The 18,988-nt window shown below is 36.0% G+C and overlaps 2 protein-coding genes and 1 non-coding gene across 4 annotated transcripts in view; 2 read left to right on the top strand and 1 right to left on the bottom strand.

Annotated features, from left to right (window-relative positions):
* Window positions 1–4,441, top strand: part of dpp9 (dipeptidyl-peptidase 9) — a 28,041-nt gene extending 23,600 nt beyond the window's left edge. For both annotated transcript variants that reach the window (XM_067394018.1, XM_067394017.1), the window contains exons 18-21: window positions 1,670–1,822; window positions 2,159–2,301; window positions 3,392–3,503; window positions 3,597–4,441. In XM_067394018.1, coding sequence (XP_067250119.1) covers window positions 1,670–1,822; window positions 2,159–2,301; window positions 3,392–3,503; window positions 3,597–3,689 — 501 coding nt within the window. In that variant the 3' untranslated portion in view covers window positions 3,690–4,441. The remainder of the gene's footprint in view (window positions 1–1,669; window positions 1,823–2,158; window positions 2,302–3,391; window positions 3,504–3,596) is intronic.
* A 668-nt stretch (window positions 4,442–5,109) lies between these two features.
* Window positions 5,110–18,988, bottom strand: part of kank3 (KN motif and ankyrin repeat domains 3) — a 28,372-nt gene continuing 14,493 nt past the window's right edge. Inside the window, exons 6-11 of the mRNA XM_067395340.1 lie at window positions 16,305–16,395; window positions 15,966–16,185; window positions 14,826–14,968; window positions 12,417–12,617; window positions 10,201–10,299; window positions 5,110–9,625 (exon numbers count right to left, since the gene is read on the bottom strand). Coding sequence (XP_067251441.1) covers window positions 9,563–9,625; window positions 10,201–10,299; window positions 12,417–12,617; window positions 14,826–14,968; window positions 15,966–16,185; window positions 16,305–16,395 — 817 coding nt within the window. The 3' untranslated portion in view covers window positions 5,110–9,562. The remainder of the gene's footprint in view (window positions 9,626–10,200; window positions 10,300–12,416; window positions 12,618–14,825; window positions 14,969–15,965; window positions 16,186–16,304; window positions 16,396–18,988) is intronic.
* trnaa-agc (transfer RNA alanine (anticodon AGC)) lies at window positions 14,128–14,201 on the top strand. The gene has a single exon. It is a non-coding gene; the product is annotated as a tRNA-Ala (tRNA).

Below are 18,988 nucleotides of genomic sequence, written 5' to 3'. Positions count from 1 at the left end.
TATACTATGTGGTCAAACACTTGCAATGTGAGTGCTCGGCTCACACAGCACATTGGGCCAAAATCCCAAGATGAAAAAACAATATATATAGGAGTGGAGTCATGAGGTTTGAGTATCCAGTGGAGATACAAGCTCTTTGTAATACTTTTCATTGGTTATATATTTGCAAAACCGACAGACAGACGTAAAGGGTGGCCAATAATAATAGTGATTTTAAAAAAAGAAAAAAAAAAAGGACAAAATATAAAGATGGAAGGTTTCTGCCCAACAGGAACTATATATTAAGGTGTCTTTGTACAGCTGACTTAAATTCCGCATGAAATGAAACGAACCCTATCTATTTTCTAAATACATATTATAGATCTTATTATGAACAATTCATCCATGTACGTTTTTTGTTTTTAACTCATAATGTTTAATCAAAATGTCATAACTATGCCACATTTACAGTGCAAATTTAGCAATATAAATTGTATAAAGCCAGTCAATCAGTGTAACTGGCAATTTCGGCCAGCTCTTCTCATGTGAGTTCTGTCAGAACCTGACATTAAAAACAGTCTCACATTTAACACATTATCGTCTGCTTTTAAAAGGTCAGCCAGCATGTGTTGAAAACAGGTTGCATAAATGCTTTAAATAGACATAAATATGATCATGCTGCAATTTAAGTTGACAGAATGATTGGTCATGAAATGTTAAGGTGTTAAAATGATTAGTGAGTGACAGCTCACTGGCTCAGACACATGATCCCACTTGTTACTCACAGTCAGTGACTGAATTAGACCATAGAATTAGACGCTTCCAGTTCTGTCCAACACCTATTTGTATCACTGCTTATTGAAGGTCACTTAGGTGATAATAACTTGTATTGGGACATGACTACTGCTTATTAAATTACATTTTAATATTTTATAAATGAAGGATAGGCCATTTTTGTCTTAGACCTGTAAGCAACCACCTAACATTCACCCAGAACAAAGCCACCACTAATGTTCAAAAGTGTGGGAACAGATGTTTTCTCTCTCTCTCTCTCTCTGTCTCTCTCTGTCTCTGTCTCTGTCTCTCTCTCTCTCTCTCTTTTTCAGGAATTAATAAAAAGTGACAAAAGACATTTAGAATGTTATAAAAAGATTTCTATTTCAAATAAATGCTTTTATTTTAGACATTTTCTCTTCAGCAAAGAATACAGAAACAAAATGTATCATGGTTTCCACAAAAATATTAAGCAAAACTGTTTTCAACATTGATAATAAGAAATGTCAGCATATTAGAATTCTGAAAGATCATGTGACACAACTGGATTAATGCTTGTTGAAAATTCAGCTTTTCAATCACACAAATAATTTAAACATTTTAAACTAATAATATTTCACAGCATCGTTTTACTGTATTTTTGATCAAATAAACGCAGCCTTAGTGAGCATTAATAGAGACCTCTTTAAAAAACATTAAAAAATCATTCCAACCACAAACTTTTTAACAGTAGTGTGTGTATGTATGTTATAAAATTGTTAGTGTATTTGAAATAAGCATTCAAATTATCTTGAGTATTTCACATGGTTGAAGGTAAAGATCACTAAATGCAGAGTACAAGGCTTTAGGTAAGCTATAAAACATGGTATATGGTACCCTTTATTCATATTACTATAATTTTTTTCCTCAACCTCAGGGGCAGGTGGAGATTGAAGATCAGGTGGAGGGGCTCCAGTTTGTGGCAGAGAAGTACAAGTTCATAGATTTGAGTCGGGTTGCCATTCATGGTTGGTCTTATGGTGGATTCCTCTCTCTCATGGGCCTCATTCACAGGCCAAACATCTTCAAGGTGAGATTAACAGCTGCTTCAATGTTATGTCAACTTCCCAATATTTTTATTTTTTTTTTTTAGAACTTGCTCTCAACCCCACCCATGCATGCCCTTTCACCAGCAGGTGGCATCTCAAATGCACCTTACTAAAGATCAAATTTCTGAACTTTGTTGCTTTGCTGAAATTGTAATCACAGTCAGTTAGCTTTTTTATGTTTTTGGAATGACTAAAATAGAAAATAAGCACTGTATTTTGGATATATGGAAGAAACATTTTCAAATGTGTGTACTTTGAGACTATAATTAGTATCTGTAGTTTTATATGTTAAGCAAGTTACCCATTCTGTGCTCCAGGTGGCCATAGCAGGAGCTCCCGTGACAGTGTGGATGGCATACGACACTGGCTACACCGAACGCTACATGGACGTGCCTGAAAATAACCAGCAGGGATATGAGGCGGGCTCCGTCGCCCTGCACGTCGACAAACTTCCCAACGAGTGAGTTACTGTGGCTCAGGCCAGAGGACGTGCAACATTTGTTTCGCCCTGATTATGTGTTCTTGGCAACAACTTCATCTCAGTGATTGTCTCTTACCTTAAAAAATACACCCAGCAACTAAAGTTGCTTGGATTTTGTTATAATAGTCAGAGAAGTCTATTTTTATGGCAGTTTATTGAGCATTTAGACAGAATTTAGCATTTTTTGTTTTTCTTGGGTTGTTGTTGAGTATCATATTTAATATTATATGAACCATGAGAGCCTGATGGATGGTATATGAAAATTTGGAGGTCATACTCCAGAGAACAAAAACCTTTTATTCAGATGCGCCAACTGATCAAAAATAAGCAGACTGGTGCAGTTGCTGAAATGTATACGGTCAAAGTGTAAGATGAAATTATGATACCTTGTAATGTAAGCATTACTTGCAAAAAATGCATATAAATATCAGTTGTCAGTCTATCTCCCAATGATATGTCTTAATAAGATGCTTAGTTTTATTTAAATGCTTAGTTTTGTGATCAAATCTCTGTAGCTTTTATTGTGGTGGGGGATGGGGTTGTCGCATTACATATAGTGGAATGGAATGCAATGCAATACAGTGATGAATGTAAGATGTATAAACATTCCTCAAAAGCCTGATGTTTCATATTTGATACATTTTAATATGATTCTTTTAAACAATTATGTATGGCTAATTAAGTAACCCTAAGTTGTTCAGTTCAGTAAGTGTTCATTGCGGAATATTTTGAAATATGGACATTTTTTTAAATATACTAAAAGGCCTTTTTCTTGCTTAAAAACATATAAATTATCAATCAAACAAATGGAGATGTAGAAAATTTTGTACAGAAGGTTTTTGATCATGTTGATAGTTTAGAGGCTTTGGAAAATTGCTTATCAAATATGATACAGTAGGCTTTATAAGGGTAACATACCCTTTCTAGGTAAATTTCGTCTTGATAGATATGAATCTCTCTCCAGTTCAATTAAACCATATAGATAACTCCTCTCAGAATGCATTATTAAAGCATTATTATTATCTTGTCACTGTGCTAACTGCTTTTGTTTTTTGTTTTTTTACCCAAGGCCAAACCGATTACTGATTTTACATGGGTTCCTTGATGAAAACGTGCACTTTTTCCACACCAACTTCCTGGTGTCTCAACTCATCCGTGCGGGAAAGCCATATCAGCTACAGGTTCGAAAACTGAATATTAAAACAGACATTTAGAATGTTAGTATTTTTTTTTTTTTCTTCAACCACATAATTTATCATACATTTTCTTCATAGATCTACCCCAACGAGAGACACAGCATTCGCTGTCCTGAGTCCGGAGAGCACTACGAGATCATGCTACTGTACTTCCTCCAACAGCACCTCTGATAAGGGCCTACTCCATTCTCGTCCTCCACTTCCTTGAGCAGCAATGACAGAATACGGCCCTCGCTGGTCCCTGAACCCATCTTTTGCTTTCTTGCACTCTTTCTGGAAGGAGTGTCTTTGCAGCAGCCAGAAACAGACTTGTCCCCAAACTCTGTGTAATTTTGTGCATGTCGGCACACTTTTAACAGAAAGGACACGTCTGAGAACGGAGAAGAACCCAGTAGCTCATTAACCTCATTAAACAGATATTGGATTATGTGCCACACCTAGGTAATGTTTCTTTTCCGGCTCCCTTTGGAACACTGATTATGCTGCCAAATGTGTCTTTATTTTTTAAATTTGTAGTTAGTGGCTTGTCAGAATACGGAGACTGGATTTCTACACATACTTACAGAAATGCTCTTACCACCCCTTCCCCCTTTCCTGTTAACTGCTCATTTAACTTAAGCTCTTTCAGTGCTATGAATGCAGTTGTGTTTCGGTCCAACATGAATTCCAGCGTCACTGTTAGCCATGCTCTTGTGGCTCTCACGTAAGGACACCTCACACTACTACCTGCAGTTCATATTTTAAGTGTGTATTATTAAAGGAACATATTTTTTATGAAGTTGTGGCCATCTGTCTTGTATGCTGTTTTAATCGAAGTAGTGTATTCTTCTCATTTCAAGCTTCCTGGAATATGATGTATTTCTAAGGGACTCAAAATATTTAAAGGGTTAGTTCACCCAAAAATGAAAGTAATGTCATTTATTACTCACCCTCATGTCTTTCTACACCCGTAAGACCTTCGTTCATCTTCGGAACACAAATTAAGATATTTTTGATGAAATCTGATGGCTCAGTGAGGCCTACATCGCCAGCAATGGTACTTCCTCTCTCAAGAGCCATAAAGGTACTAAAAACATCAGTGGTTCTATCTTAATATTATAAAGCGACGAGAATATTTTTTGTGTGCCAAAAAAACAAAATAACGACTTTTTAACAATATCTAGTGATGGCCGATTTCAAAAGACTGCTTCGGAGCGTTACAAATCTTTTGTGTCGAATCAGTGATTCGGATCGCATGTCAAACCGCCAAACTTCTGAACCACTGATTTGATTCGTAAAGCTCCGAAGCTTCATGAAGCAGTGTTTTGAAATCGGCCATCACTAGATATTGTTAAAGTTATTTTGTTTTTTTATTTTGGCACATAAAAAATATTCTCGTCACTTTATAATATTAAGGTAGAACCACTGAACTCACATGAACTGATTTAAATATGTTTTTAGTACCTTTATGGATCTTGAGAAAGGAATGTCATTGCTGGCGATGCAGGCCTCACTGAGCCATCAGATTTCATCAAAAGTATCTTAATTTGTGTTCCGAAGATGAACGAAGGTCTTACGGGTGTAGAAAGACACGAGGGTGAGTAATAAATGACATTATTTTCATTTTTGGGTCAACTAATACTTTTAATGAGGAAAAAAGTGTAGGGTGGGGATTTTTATTCCGTCAGGAATTGGTTGGAACGTAAAAGGTGGGTCAAGTCACATTTATTTACATAGCACTTTATACAATACAGAAAATAAGTGTTAATGTTGTAAAATTATTGAAAAAAATCTATTTCAGCTGTAAAGCCGCTTTACAGAAGGAAACAGTGTCATTATTTATCTCAGTTTAATTCAGTGTTTCAATTCAGTTCCATAACTGTTAGTGAATTCTGTCTGGCTAGTGATGTCAACTGGGAAGGAATGTCACAGGCATTACATTCTGATTTTATTTAGATGGTCATTTATTGAAACTTAAAGGGTTAGTTCAAGTTAGTTAATAGTAAAAAAAAAAAAAACTGTCATTAATTACTCACCCTTATTTCGTTACAAACCCGTAAGACTTTTGTTCATTTTCGAAACATAAATTAAGATATTTTAAATTAAATCTGATATTTCTGACCTTTTATTTTTCAGTCCATGAAACTATCATTTTGATGCTTCAAAAAGTGCTTATAGAGATCATAAAACTAATCCATAATCCATTTATGGACATAATAAATTTAGGCTTTTATTCACTTAAGATCAGCGAACATAAACAGAAGATCAGCCATATATGCTAAGGACAAACCTCATTCGTTCTTGTGGAAGCTCAAACGTTTCTGCGTAATGAGAGAATAAACTTCAGTAGTTCTTGCACATCAAGCAAGCATGCTTGAGCTTCCGTTTACCATATCTATTGTGTGCATTGATGAGTGTTTATATGTGAATAAAAGCATAAATGAAATATAAAGTATAAAGTGATCGGATTAAACCGCTCAGTTCATATGGATTAGTATTATGATCTCTATGAACTTTTTGAAGCATTAAAATGGTTGTTGTGTGGACTGTCAAAGGAGGGAAAGAAAGCTCAGATTTGTTTCGAAGTAGAACGAAAGTCTTACGGGTTAGGAACTACATAAGGGTTTCATTTTTGCTTGAACTAACCCTTTAACTGCAAAACTGATTTGTTCTGTATTTTTCATGTTTGTGATTTCACTGTCAACATGTTAAAATGTCCTACCCCTATTATTTCCATGCAAAGAGGTTAACTAATCATAACAGAGCTTATTTACATATAGAGTTACAGGAGGCAATGAGCAGCAAGTTTTAGTCAAGAGAGGGGGTGGAAAATGGTCAAAATAAATGCCAGAACTCTTGGTGAACTTCAGGAGGAAATGGTTATGACCTCTTGAAGATTTCTTTGTTCTTGAAACATGGCTGTCCTGCTTTTTATTTGCATCCACCGTGGATCTGAATGCAGTTGAGCAACATGAATAGACTTGTTTCCTTAAGGAAACAAAAGAAATGAGTAGCTGGCATGATTCACAGCATTTTCCAAACAGACTGTCAAAGTCTAACTACCTCAAGCTTTTTTTTTTAACAGGATTTATATTCATTGAACTTTTATGGCAGTTTTAAAGGTGTGTTAAGAAATCTTTAAGTACGTTTAATTTAAATCGGTTACACTTTATTTTGATAGTCCACTTTAGATATTCTACTAACTATAACTTTGCAACCATACATCAACTCTCATTAATTTGCAATTTCATGTCAACTAACTCTGAGTATTAGTAGACTGTTAGGTTAGGGTTAGTGTTAATAGAATAACTTGACATGTTTTTGTAAAGTTACAGTCAGTAACATGTCTTTTGGGGATCATCAAAATAAAGTATTAGCAGATATTAAGTAGACAAGTCTCCTAATACTCTAATGACTGGTAGATGTCATGTAGTTACTAATAGCAAGTAGAATGTCTGACTATTGAAATAGTGTGATATTTAAATTTGCTGCCCAACACTTTGGAAGTCCTCAGTCCTGTTTAAAAGCTTCAAATATTGAGATGTGAAAGCATCATTCTGGTGATACACTGATTTTAGCAATAATGTTAGGCTCATGGTTGTGAACATATTCAACTGTAAGGCAGAAGACCAACCTGTGTAATGCCAAATGCTTTAGACAGGAGTGAGAAAGAAACTTGCACAGACAGCATTGCATTTAACTTATTGCTTCCATAAACTTCCACAAAAAGTTGTTCTCATATCAAACACCATTACTGTTGCATATTTGTCATGACCATACATCTTTGCAGGTGTATAGCTTCAGTCTACTTCTTCAGTCAAGACAAAACCCACTCAGCCCCAGATCTGTCAGTCCAAGAGACCGTTCATTTTAATTGAGTTGAAATGGAGAAAAGGCATAAACATTTTGAAGACAGAGCTATGCAGTACAGTGGCTAAGCAACCATGCAATTCTTGAGAATTCTCTGTAATGAAAATACTGTGCAGATTAGTAGTTGAGGTAATGATCATCTTCAGTACAGTAGAAATAGACTGTGGTCCAGCCTGAGACAATGAGTTAAAGGCCATATTTAGGTGAAACATCAAGACTAACTATGCCAAGAGGATACACAGCATGTAGACCGAAATGGTGAATGTGATTTTACCAAATCAGCCAATCCAATAATAGGGATAGGTTTACAGTTAATATCAAGTTTAGGCTAACAAGAGGGTTAAGTGCTTCTACATAAGTGTTATTCACCTATCATTCCCCTTTGATTTAAAGGATAAGTTAGGGTTACGTTTAGGGATAGGACTATGTTTTTTGGACAAGAATGTTCCAGGATCAACAAAAGATGTTGATCCAAGCAAGTCTTACTTGGTTAAATCACGGTGACCATTTTGCTAACCTTTTACTATACTTCAATGACATCAGATATGCATTTTGACTAGTTGGCTATACAGATGCAGGTGGGTTGACTGCAAATGTTATGTAAAATTCTTTTTGTATTGTTAAATTGGATCATGTTTTAATATGATCCTGGCTTTGATTTATTGGTCAGTGTGATGTTTATATAACCAAAATTCACTATTGTTGTGTAGGTGCATTCTCTTAATGAGTAACTGCATGGCATTAAATAATTTTCCTTTAATTATACATTTAAAAAAAAAAGCTAACTTAAATAGCAAAAGCTGCATATCACGATACAATCATTTAAACAAAGCATAGATACCATAGCAATAGACAATAAACAAAATACTGACTGACATAAAATGATACAAAACCATACTTGTAAATGTATGGTAAAAAAATAGTACATCAGAATATGTTTAAATGAGCAACTAAAGGACGTTTGCCTGCTTGCATTTCTGCTGCAGCATCTTTGGACAAAATGAAAGATTGTATTTGAAATCTACAGTAAACATTCTAGTTAAGTTTAAGATTTTACAGGTATTTAACTCAACACCTGGTTTCTTAATTTGTGTAAAGTGCTGAGTTCAGTTATCAGTGTATTGACGTTAATGAACCGAGCAAATAATTATAAATGGCAAAGAAATCTTGCGTAAGTGTCCTAACGGGTAACCACAGACTAGTTAATCATATTAACAATGTCTATGAATGTGTTCTATTACCACAGTGTCATGATTTCAAACTTAAGATCTGAAAAGTGCTATTTTTCTTTCAAATACCACTTTTTTTGATTTGTCTAAATATGTTTTGGATTTATTCTTGGCTGATTACATTCTTTTAGTTTTAAGTCCAATTCTGTTTACCTTTTCTGTGATTGGTCAAAATTACTGGAAGGCAAATGTTTCTCTTTTTGAAAGTGAGACGATGTCCTTTCAGTTCAAAGAACAGATCACAAGGGAACAAAAATACCACCATCAGATCCAGACACGACAGACTACATATGTAATGGCTTGTTATCCAATAGATTGGAGGATAAAAATAAACGCAGAACGGTGGTAGAAAACAAGGGCGGAGTCCATGTAGGTGTTTGTTGCTGCCCTTTTTCAAACAGCATGTAATTACAGGGTCACAGGTTGCCTGTGTTATGAAGCCACAATGAGTGTGATTAATGCTTATTGAGGGGTTGAGTTTCTCAAAAGTAGAATAAAGGATTCACCCTAATCTGCTCCAATGCTTCCTGCTCATATCTGAACAACAGGACACGTTATACATCATGATTTGCACTTGAGTATTTCTGAGCAGAGCCAAACATTAAACCGCTAATCAAAACAAATGTTCAGTTTGTGAAGTATGTAATCACAATAACATTACAGCTAAGCTGTGATCATCCCAAATACGTTATTTCCTTATTTAAACACTGATATCATGGTAGTACAATAAAGTTACTATAGTAAATACACCTGTTGAATATTAAAAGTAAAATTCTTGATCTTACCTGCATTAATGTTTATAATATTTTACATAGATGCAGTATAGTGCATTAAATATGTGGATAAAAAAGTATTCAGAGAATACAATATATTTATATATATAAACTTGTAACATAGACATTGTTAATCTTCCAGTAAAAGTAGTTAATCTTGTTTTTCTATCCATTTTGTACTTAATACAGTATGTCACTCTGAGGGCCATGTTTTTCTAGGACTGGACGGGACCCGGGGGTTTGCTTTAGGTGACACCTGAATAAAGAACAAACACAAAAGTTGTTAAAGTTACACAACAAACCACAATGGTAATATTCTGATACAATTTTAATTTATTATGAATTAATGTACTAATGCATTTTTTTGTGAAGCACAGCAGATTTTAATAGTACATACTTTCAAAATAAACATGAAATCTGAATTTACACTATTTACATTATCAAAATAGGTTTTAATTGTGAAACAAAATCTAAATAAACACGCTTCTGAAATTAATTTCCTTTTAATCTGATGTCAGTCATTCTGCGCGGACAGTTGGATAATGTTAACCAGTAGCCAAACAGCTATTTAGGCATTGTTTCAACAAACTCCCATTCACATCTGGCTCCATTCTGGTATGTAACACTCACTTTTTATGACCCAATCAATCCCAAACTGGTAAAATCAGGTATCGCCCTACATTTTACTGAATGAATATCTTGTTTCACTTACATCTCTTTAACAAGTCTTGTACAGTGACTATTAAAAGTAATAAAACTGCCCAAATCCTGCTGCTTGATCTACTTGAATCCGTTACAGGCTGCAAAAGTGGTCAGTGCGAGAGGACTTACTTCCACTTGTGTTTTTGAGTAGTTCATGTGGGCATAAAGTAGAACTGCAATATCATTGTGGGATGCCTCCAGGGCAATGGAGAGAGCATTACTCCCATCCTAAAGGAAAGAAGCCAAAGGGCGTAAATTTACCATAATGCATTTTTGTGTTGGATGCTTTAACACTGGTTACCGAATACAGCAACATTTAGGGTGACATCGGGCCAGTTGCATAAACATAGTGAAAATGAAAATTCTGTCATTGATTACTCATCCTCATGTCGTTCCTAACCCATAAGACTTTGGAACACAAATGAAGAACTTTTTGATACACTGATTAATTTATGCTCCGAATCTTCCTGAAGCAGTGTTTTGAAATCGGCCATCACTAAATAAGTCATTATTTTGTTTTTTTGGCGCTCCAAAAATATTCTCGTCACTTTCTAATATTAATATTGAACCACTGTAATTACATGAACCGATATAAATTATAGATTTAAATATGTTTTTAGTACCTTTATGGATCTTGAGATAGGAAGTGTCTTGCTCCCAATGGAGGCCTCACGGAGCTATCGGATTTCAACTAAAATATCTTAATTTGTGTTCTGAAGATTAACGAAGGTCTTACAGGTGTGGAACGGCATGAGGGTAAGTAATAAATGACAGAATACTTGGGTGAACTAACCCTTTAATGCAACCAGCCCATAATTTTCTGTAAAACATCCAGTACAATATCCTACTATAATGAAACAAGCGACTGCACAGGATTTCAAACATACACAATTACTTTTGACCCCACATACATGGCCAACAGGAAATTACTTTAGAAAAATAAAATCAAAATGTTAAATACACCATATATCTGCTTCTACCTCAAAATAAAAAATAAAATATTTAATTATGAGATCAATTTTTTTTTTAAAAAGAAAGAAAAATTGTGTGATAATATAAAGTAACAAGAGAAATAAAGTCACAATTGTGAGATATAGGGCCCTATAATACACCTGGCGCAATGCGACGCAAGGCGCAGCGCAAGTGTGTTTGCTAGTTTGCGTCCGGCGCCGTTCGCGTTTTCCCGTTCACCTTCTCAATTTCAGCTAAATTATCAATCCAACGCTTCCATCTTAAATTAGTAAATGCATTTGCGCCAGTTAGTGCGCCCATGGGCGTGCTGGTCTAAAAAAGAGGTGTGTTCAGCCGCATTGCCGACGCATTGCTATTTTAAGGAGCTGAAAATAGACTGCGCCATAGACCAACTCAAACCTGGTCTAAAGTCTAAAGCCAATGGCGCAATATTTTTTTGTTAGAGCGCGTTGGTAGAAACTGCGCCTCTGGGCGCGTCGACTTTGCTTATTACACACAGGGATGCGCATCACACAAACATGCCAAATATTAAAAACAAAAGGATTACAGTGTAAAAGAATATTATTGTGTAGGCTACATAAATATAAAAATGTAACTTTGTTTACCTTCTAACTAAACGTTTAACTTCGCGCACGAGCAGATCGGTTTCTTCGCTTGAAAAGCGTTCAGCTTTTCCGCCAACAAATTCCATGAATGGGAATGGGAGATGACACTCTGATTGGTTTATTGAACGTTACACCCATTACTCATTAAGAGAATAGGGACAACCCATTTCAAAAATGCGCCCCGGCGCACGGACCGTTTTTCCGTCGTTAAAATAGCAAAAGTGGATTTGGACACGCCCTGAGTGCACCTGCGCCGTGCGCTTTACACTTTGCATTTAGATCATTAAAATAGGGCCCATAGAGTCAGAGATATAGTTTTTTTTTCCCTTCTGAGGCAGAAACAAGCTTCTATTGCATTCATTTATAATATTGAAAATAAAAATGGTGATGCATTTTTAACCCAAAATCTTGTTAGTTCAATCAAGTATGACAAACTTTCCCAAGCTCAAAATCACTTCATAATAAGCATATATCATTGAAAAATTAAAATCATAAGGAAAGTCAATGCTAAAAAAAAAAAAATCATGGCTAAAATTTCTTTCTCTTCATTTGTCACACGGGAAGTAGAAGGTCTAGCTGAGCTCACTGCATTGTGGAATCATTCACTTCTTAAATAGTATGTTCACCTTCGTTTGAATGTTAGTGTGACCAACAATTTGGTTAATTATGGCTTTATTTTACGGTAGAGTATTATGCAGAAATAGTACATATTTTAGTGTCATGTGCAAATACATCATGACTGTATGAAAGTATTTGAGGTGTACTCACATTGTCCACGACCGAAATGTCACACCCCGGCTGCTCCAGCAGCAAGGAGACAATCTCAGCTCGACCGTGTTCACTTGCACACATCAAAGCAGTGGACCCCTCGTCATCTTGGATGTTCACATTAGCACCACATTCAAGCAGTGCACGCACCATCTCCTGCCGCCCATGACTCACGGCCAGCATCAAAGCCGTCTGTCCTGCCTAACCACAGACAGACCAAAAGATAGATGCTCATCTAAAGGGTCTATACTGTCTGGCAATCAATGCATCCCTTTCATTAACTTACACTCTAAAATTGCGGTAATATATAGCCCCCATTAGCCCCAAAGTGTATTTTGGCAATTAAGCCAGACTAAATGCATGAATGCAATTATAATTCCATGGTATAACATACAAAATATCAAACCAAGTGGCATCTGCAAATGTTCTCATCTCAGATCAGAACTTAACTATTGTGAGCCATTTTGGCTGTTATTAAATTTCTTTAAAATGAATGCCACATTTTTATGTTTGTTTGTATGTTTTTTAATCTAATGAAAAGACACCCATAAGTTTAAGAGCATAAGGGACACTTAAAAGGGTTAGTTCTCTCAAAAATAAAAAATTTCTCATTACTTGCACACCCTCAAGTTGTTCCAAAGCTGTATGAATTTCTCTTGTCTGTTGAACACAAAAGAAGATATTTTGAAGTATGTTGGTAACCAGACAATTGATGGCATCCACTTCCATAGTAGAAAAAAAAAAATACTATGGAAGTCAGTGTGTTTCGTCAACTGTCTGGTTACCAACATTCTTTAAAATATTTTCTTTTGTGTCCAAAATGTTGGCTGATATCAGAAAATCTTTTAAACAGCTCTAACTGTTTGAAAATTTGTGGTCGGTAAAGCTTTTTTAATGTTTTTGAACAAAGTCTCTTATACTCATCAAGGCCGCATTTGTTTGTTTAAACATACAGTATTATTGTGAAATATAAAAATATGTTAATATATTGTAAAATGTAATTTATTCCTGTTGGGGCAAAGCACAATTTTCATGATCCTTCGGTAATCATTCTAATATGCTGATTTGATGCTCAAGAAACATTTCTTATTATCAATGCTGAAAACATTTTTGCTGCTTTTATTTGTGAGGAAACTGTGATCATTGTTCTTTTTAGGATACTTTGCTGAATAGAAAGTTCAGAAGTACAGCATTTATTCAAAATAGAAATCTTTTGTAACATTATAAATGTCTTTACTGTCACTTTTGATCAATTTAATGTGTCTGTGCTTAATAAAAGTGCTTAATAAATTATTAATACTGTATCTTAGAAACAAAATCTTATTGACCCCAAACTATTCAACAGTAGTGTACAGGGCTTGACATTACATTCAACAACCCGCCAAATGCAGGTGGATTTCAGCAGTGGCGTGTAATGCAGTCACTCCTACTAGCCACTTTGGAATTTATATATAATATATATATTTTCGATACATATTGATACTAAAATATCATGTGAAACACAAAGCCAACCCTCAGTACTAAATTGAGTTCTTTTTCGCTGCTTATTACATTTAAACAGTCAAATGCAAGCAAAATAATGTCAAAATGCTGGTCTTGGTGAGTAAACAGAACACGCATACGTAACAGTATAATGGATCTGTGCGTCAGATCTTAAAGTGACAGCAGCCTAATATACCTGCTGCTAAATTATGAAATATGCTTTCCTGTAGCTTTCCTGTAGCTCAGTGGTTAGAGCATGGCACTAGCAATGCCAAGGTCATGGGTTCGATCCCAGGGAATGCACATACTCAGATACAAATGTATAGTATAATGCAATGTAAGTCGCTTTGGATAAAAGCGTCTGCCAAATGCATAAATGTAAATGTAAATGTAAATAATATTAAAAATATCTTTATGGCAGTTTATTCCCATGGTATCGATGTCAAAATTGTGGCCAGTGAAAATGCTGAGTGGCTAGTAACTCTGGAAAACCACTAGCCACAGTGGCTGGTGAGCAAAAAAGTTAATGTCAAGCCCTGGTAGTGTATATGTATTCCATATTTAATGGAGAACATTCTGTTACTGTTTTATTTCCTTTAGCAAATCTTTCACCAAATGAGTTTAGAAATGTATAAAAATGAAAGCGGGCATACCATGTCCAACAGCATCTATCTATACTTCAGAAATAAAAGTTCCAAAAGGGGGGTTTTGCAGTGATGCCAAAGAAGAACTATTTTAGTTTCCCCAAATCTATCAGTGAATAGTCTACTATAAAGGACCTTTTGTGGAATGGAAAGAATCCATGGATGTTAGATTCTTCAACAACAGATGTCAATGATCAACCTTTATTTTGAAGTGCAAGTTGAAATGTCATATTTAGCAGAGGATATAATCGCAGATGAATATCTAATTAACCGGGTGACTTACTTGGCTCGCCTTGGCATTGACGTTGCCCAGACGGAAGAGTTTCTGGACCACTGCCATGTCGTCCTCTTCCTTCACTGCTGAAAGGGCTGCCAGCATCACAGCTGTATATCCGGCTTTATTCTGCTGATCAACATTGCACATGCCTGCACATGAACACATCCACAGCTGATTATGCATTGCCTGAAGTTTCCTGGAACAATGTATTGTAACAATGTCCCAAACTATTGGACAACTCAGAACAGCTCATTGGCATATAGTCTATTAAAATGCACTTTACTGTACTTAAATAATTACTTAAACTTACTGTACTTAAAAACTTGCATAAACTTACTTAAATAAAACTTGACCTCCACAAATGAACAAGAGTAAAATACACAAACTTGAATGATAAAAAAAGGTAACAAAAGGACAACACTCACTTAAACGTGTAATATAGTGAGGCCATGTGACAACAATGCTGTATTATTACTGTTGGAAATGACTGTCATTGCAGGCAATATGCATTACACAGTATTCTCTATATAACAAAAACATACTTTTCTTAGCATTAAGCTAAGGAATGTAGCTGGGTGCATTTTCCCATGGTTTGAGGCCCGTTAAAACCAAGAATGATAATTACAAAGATAACTATAACGATAACTGTATTAGCGTACACACCAGCAGTATTGTTCTGTTTATTCTAAGTGCATACAGCATTTTTGTCGTCTGCTGCTTTAAATGCTCAGGATGGATTCTGATTGGCTGTCAATGTTTTTTATTGTTCTTCAGCTGAAAAATCATTCTGAAAATGATTCAAATTATATTGTTTCTCTGTGCCATTAGCGTTGTAGTAGCAATGTGGACTCTGCTATTCTTTTATATTTAGAACTATTTTTTTGACTATGTCTTTATCATTCGTCTTTATCATTATGGTTATCGTCCTTGGCGTGAACAGGCCTTTATTCGACTGTGCTAGCTGTATATTTTAAGGATGCCAAATATTTATGAATTCTCAAACTTACATTAGTTTACTACATTAATTCCCGTGCAAAAGAATGGGACTCTATTAGATACTGGTTGTTATAATCTCAGTTTTGGTATTGCATTGCTTGTTACCATGTTATTCTGATGTGTCAGAAAAAAAACCTGAATTCTATTAACCTGTGTCAAGCAGCAGGTCCACAACAGTGAAGTTGGAATGGGAGACGCTGTAGTGTAAAGCAGTGTTGCCATTGCCATCAGTCATGTTGACTACGTGTTCCAGCAGGATGGGGGAGACCTCTGAGAAAGCCATCAGGTAATTTGACACACGTAATGGCTGGGCCATCTTTGCACTGGATACTCGGAACCACTCCAACTGAACGGTATGAGTGCTGGACAACTGTGTAAGTTAACAGAGCAACTTAATAGTTTATTGTCAAGTTTGACAGGAATGAATTGATTCATTTAGAATAATGACCACAATATGAATAAAATTAAATGTGCATAATTTGCTCCTACCACTTCTTTACTCTTTACTGATTTGGCTCCGTCATTAAGGTGGTTCTTCAAAATAAGACAAGCTTCACGCATTTTGGCACTTAATTCAAACCTGTAAGATAATGTCCATTTAGTTTTGTATATATATGTAATATATATTGTGATTACAAATTACATAAATACTCCGCACACCACACAAATAGCTTCTCACTTAATAAGCAAACTTGACTCTTAATTGATTTTAATAGTTTACTGTTAACATTTTTCTAGGCTAAGTACATGATACTCTAATAAGCATAAAAAATATATAGCACATTCAAATATTAGGTAAATTAGTCTGTTTTTAATTAAAGGTGCAGTAAAAAAATTCTGAGAAACACTTGGGGCCCTATTTTAACGATCTAAGCGTATGGTCTAAAGCGAACACTTGTGCACTTAGTGAGTGTCCGAATCCATTTTTGCTAGTTTAAGGACGGGGAAAATGGTTGGTGCGCCCGGTGCATGGTCTAAAAGGGTTGTCCTTATTCTCTTAATGAGAAATGGGTGTGTTTTGGGCGTAATGTGCAATAAACCAATAAACCAAGTCTCATCTCCCATTCACTTTAAATGTCAGTTGTGCTCGCGACATGGCAGATTCACTATTTACATGGCGGAATTTGCCAGCAGAAAAACTAAACTCTACTGTAGTGAGGAAACGGATCTGCTTGAGCACAAGGTTAATGCGCACGAGCAGACCATCTGCGGGAAAAGCCAGATTCCACCAAAGCATTTTTATCATTATGCACACAATAATAATCTTTTACATTGTAATCGTTATATTTTTAATATATGGCATGTTTGTGTGCTGCTGCGCGTCTCTGTGTGTGTAATAAACAGAGTGTATGCAAGTTGTGTACCTGCATATAGGCGCATATTACTAACACGTTCTTTAAATAACAAAACAAATATTGCGCTTTAGACCAGGTTTTAGTCGGTCAATGGTGCAGTATGTTTCAGTTGCCTCAAAATAGCAACACGCCAACAATGCACCTGAACAACCCTGTTTTCAGACCATGGGTGTCATGGTCGCACAAATGGGCGCAAATGCTTTTACTATTTAAACAACGTGGCACAGGATGTGAAAATGATAACCGCGTCAAGCTGAAACTAGCTAAAACCACTTGCGTCGTGCCTGGCACCACATTGCACCGCGTGTATGATAGGGCCCTTGATATTTGAAATCAACCCAAACAAACATACCCCATATAAGATGTGCGAATGTCTTTTTATCATAGCTGAAGAGAAGAAAAATAATGCTTCGCAAAAAATAATGCGAAGTTGACGAACAACAAGGAAGAACAGAAAATGAACAAACAGTACACAGAAGTATATACAAGCAAGAGTTTGTTAGTTGCCAGCAGCACAGCAGCTCCAGACAAACAATGACACTAAAAACTGTCCTGTTACTATAGCTAACAACAACAACAGCATATCTTGGTTCTGTGAAACAATGTTACTCACGTATGGAGCCAAAACAATGCAAACTCTGTGTCTGTTTCAGGCCTTCCTGCTTAGGTCTCTCCAGGGCTGGAAAGCTTCTCTACTTAATATCAATGTAGGTCCTAAAGATCTTACCTGATCATAACCCTTATTTTTCCAGTGGTATTACTCTGAACTGTTCTCTTTTGTAATGTCTCTCAGCCATCTCTCTTTCTACAACCTTTCTTCAAATCTCCCTCTTGCTCACTCTCTCTCCTCCCTCATCATGAGTATATACAGGTGCTGGTCATATAATTAGAATATCATCAAAAAGTTGATTTATTTCACTAATTCAATTCAAAAAGTGAAACTTGTATATTATATTCATTCATTACACACAGACTGATATATTTCAAATGTTTATTTCTTTTAATTTTGATGATTATAACTGACAACTAAGGAAAATCCCAAATTCAGTATCTCATAAAATTAGAAAATTACTTAAGACCAATACAAAGAAAGGATTTTTAGAAATTTTGGCCAACTGAAAAGTATGAACATGAAAAGTATGAGCATGTACAGCACTCAATACTTAGTTAGGGCTCCTTTTGCCTGAATTACTGCAGCAATGTGGCGTGGCATGGAGTCGATCAGTCTGTGGCACTGCTCAGGTGTTATGAGAGCCCAGGTTGCTCTGATAGTGGCCTTCAGCTCTTCTGCATTGTTGGGTCTGGCATATCGCATCTTCCTCTTCACAATACCCCATAGATTTTCTATGGGGTTAAGGTCAGATGAGTTTGCTGGCCAATTAAGAACAGGGATACCATGGTCCTTAAACCAGGTACTGGTAGCTTTGGCACTGTGTGCAGGTGCCATTTTCCTGTTGGAAAATGAAATCTGCAACTTCATAAAGTTGGTCAGCAGCAGGAAGCATGAAGTGCTCTAAAACTTCCTGGTATACAGCTGCGTTGACCTTGGACCTCAGAAAACACAGTGGCCAAACACCAGCAGATGACATGGCACCCCAAACCATCACTGACTGTGGAAACTTTACATTGGACCTCAAGCAACGTGGATTGTGTGCCTCTCCTCTCATCCTCCAGACTCTGGGACCCTGATTTCCAAAGGTAATACAAAATTTACTTTCATTAGAGAACATAACTTTGGACCACTCAGTCCTTTTTGTCTTTAGCCCAGGCGAGACACTTCTGACACTGTCTGTTGTTCAAGAGTGGCTTGACACAAGG

The sequence above is a fragment of the Chanodichthys erythropterus genome, chromosome 9, assembly GCF_024489055.1.
Source record: "Chanodichthys erythropterus isolate Z2021 chromosome 9, ASM2448905v1, whole genome shotgun sequence".
NCBI classification, from domain to species: Eukaryota; Metazoa; Chordata; class Actinopteri; order Cypriniformes; family Xenocyprididae; genus Chanodichthys; species Chanodichthys erythropterus.
Note: the sequence above shows the minus strand (reverse complement) of the source record. Positions and strands in the feature narration are given on the sequence as shown.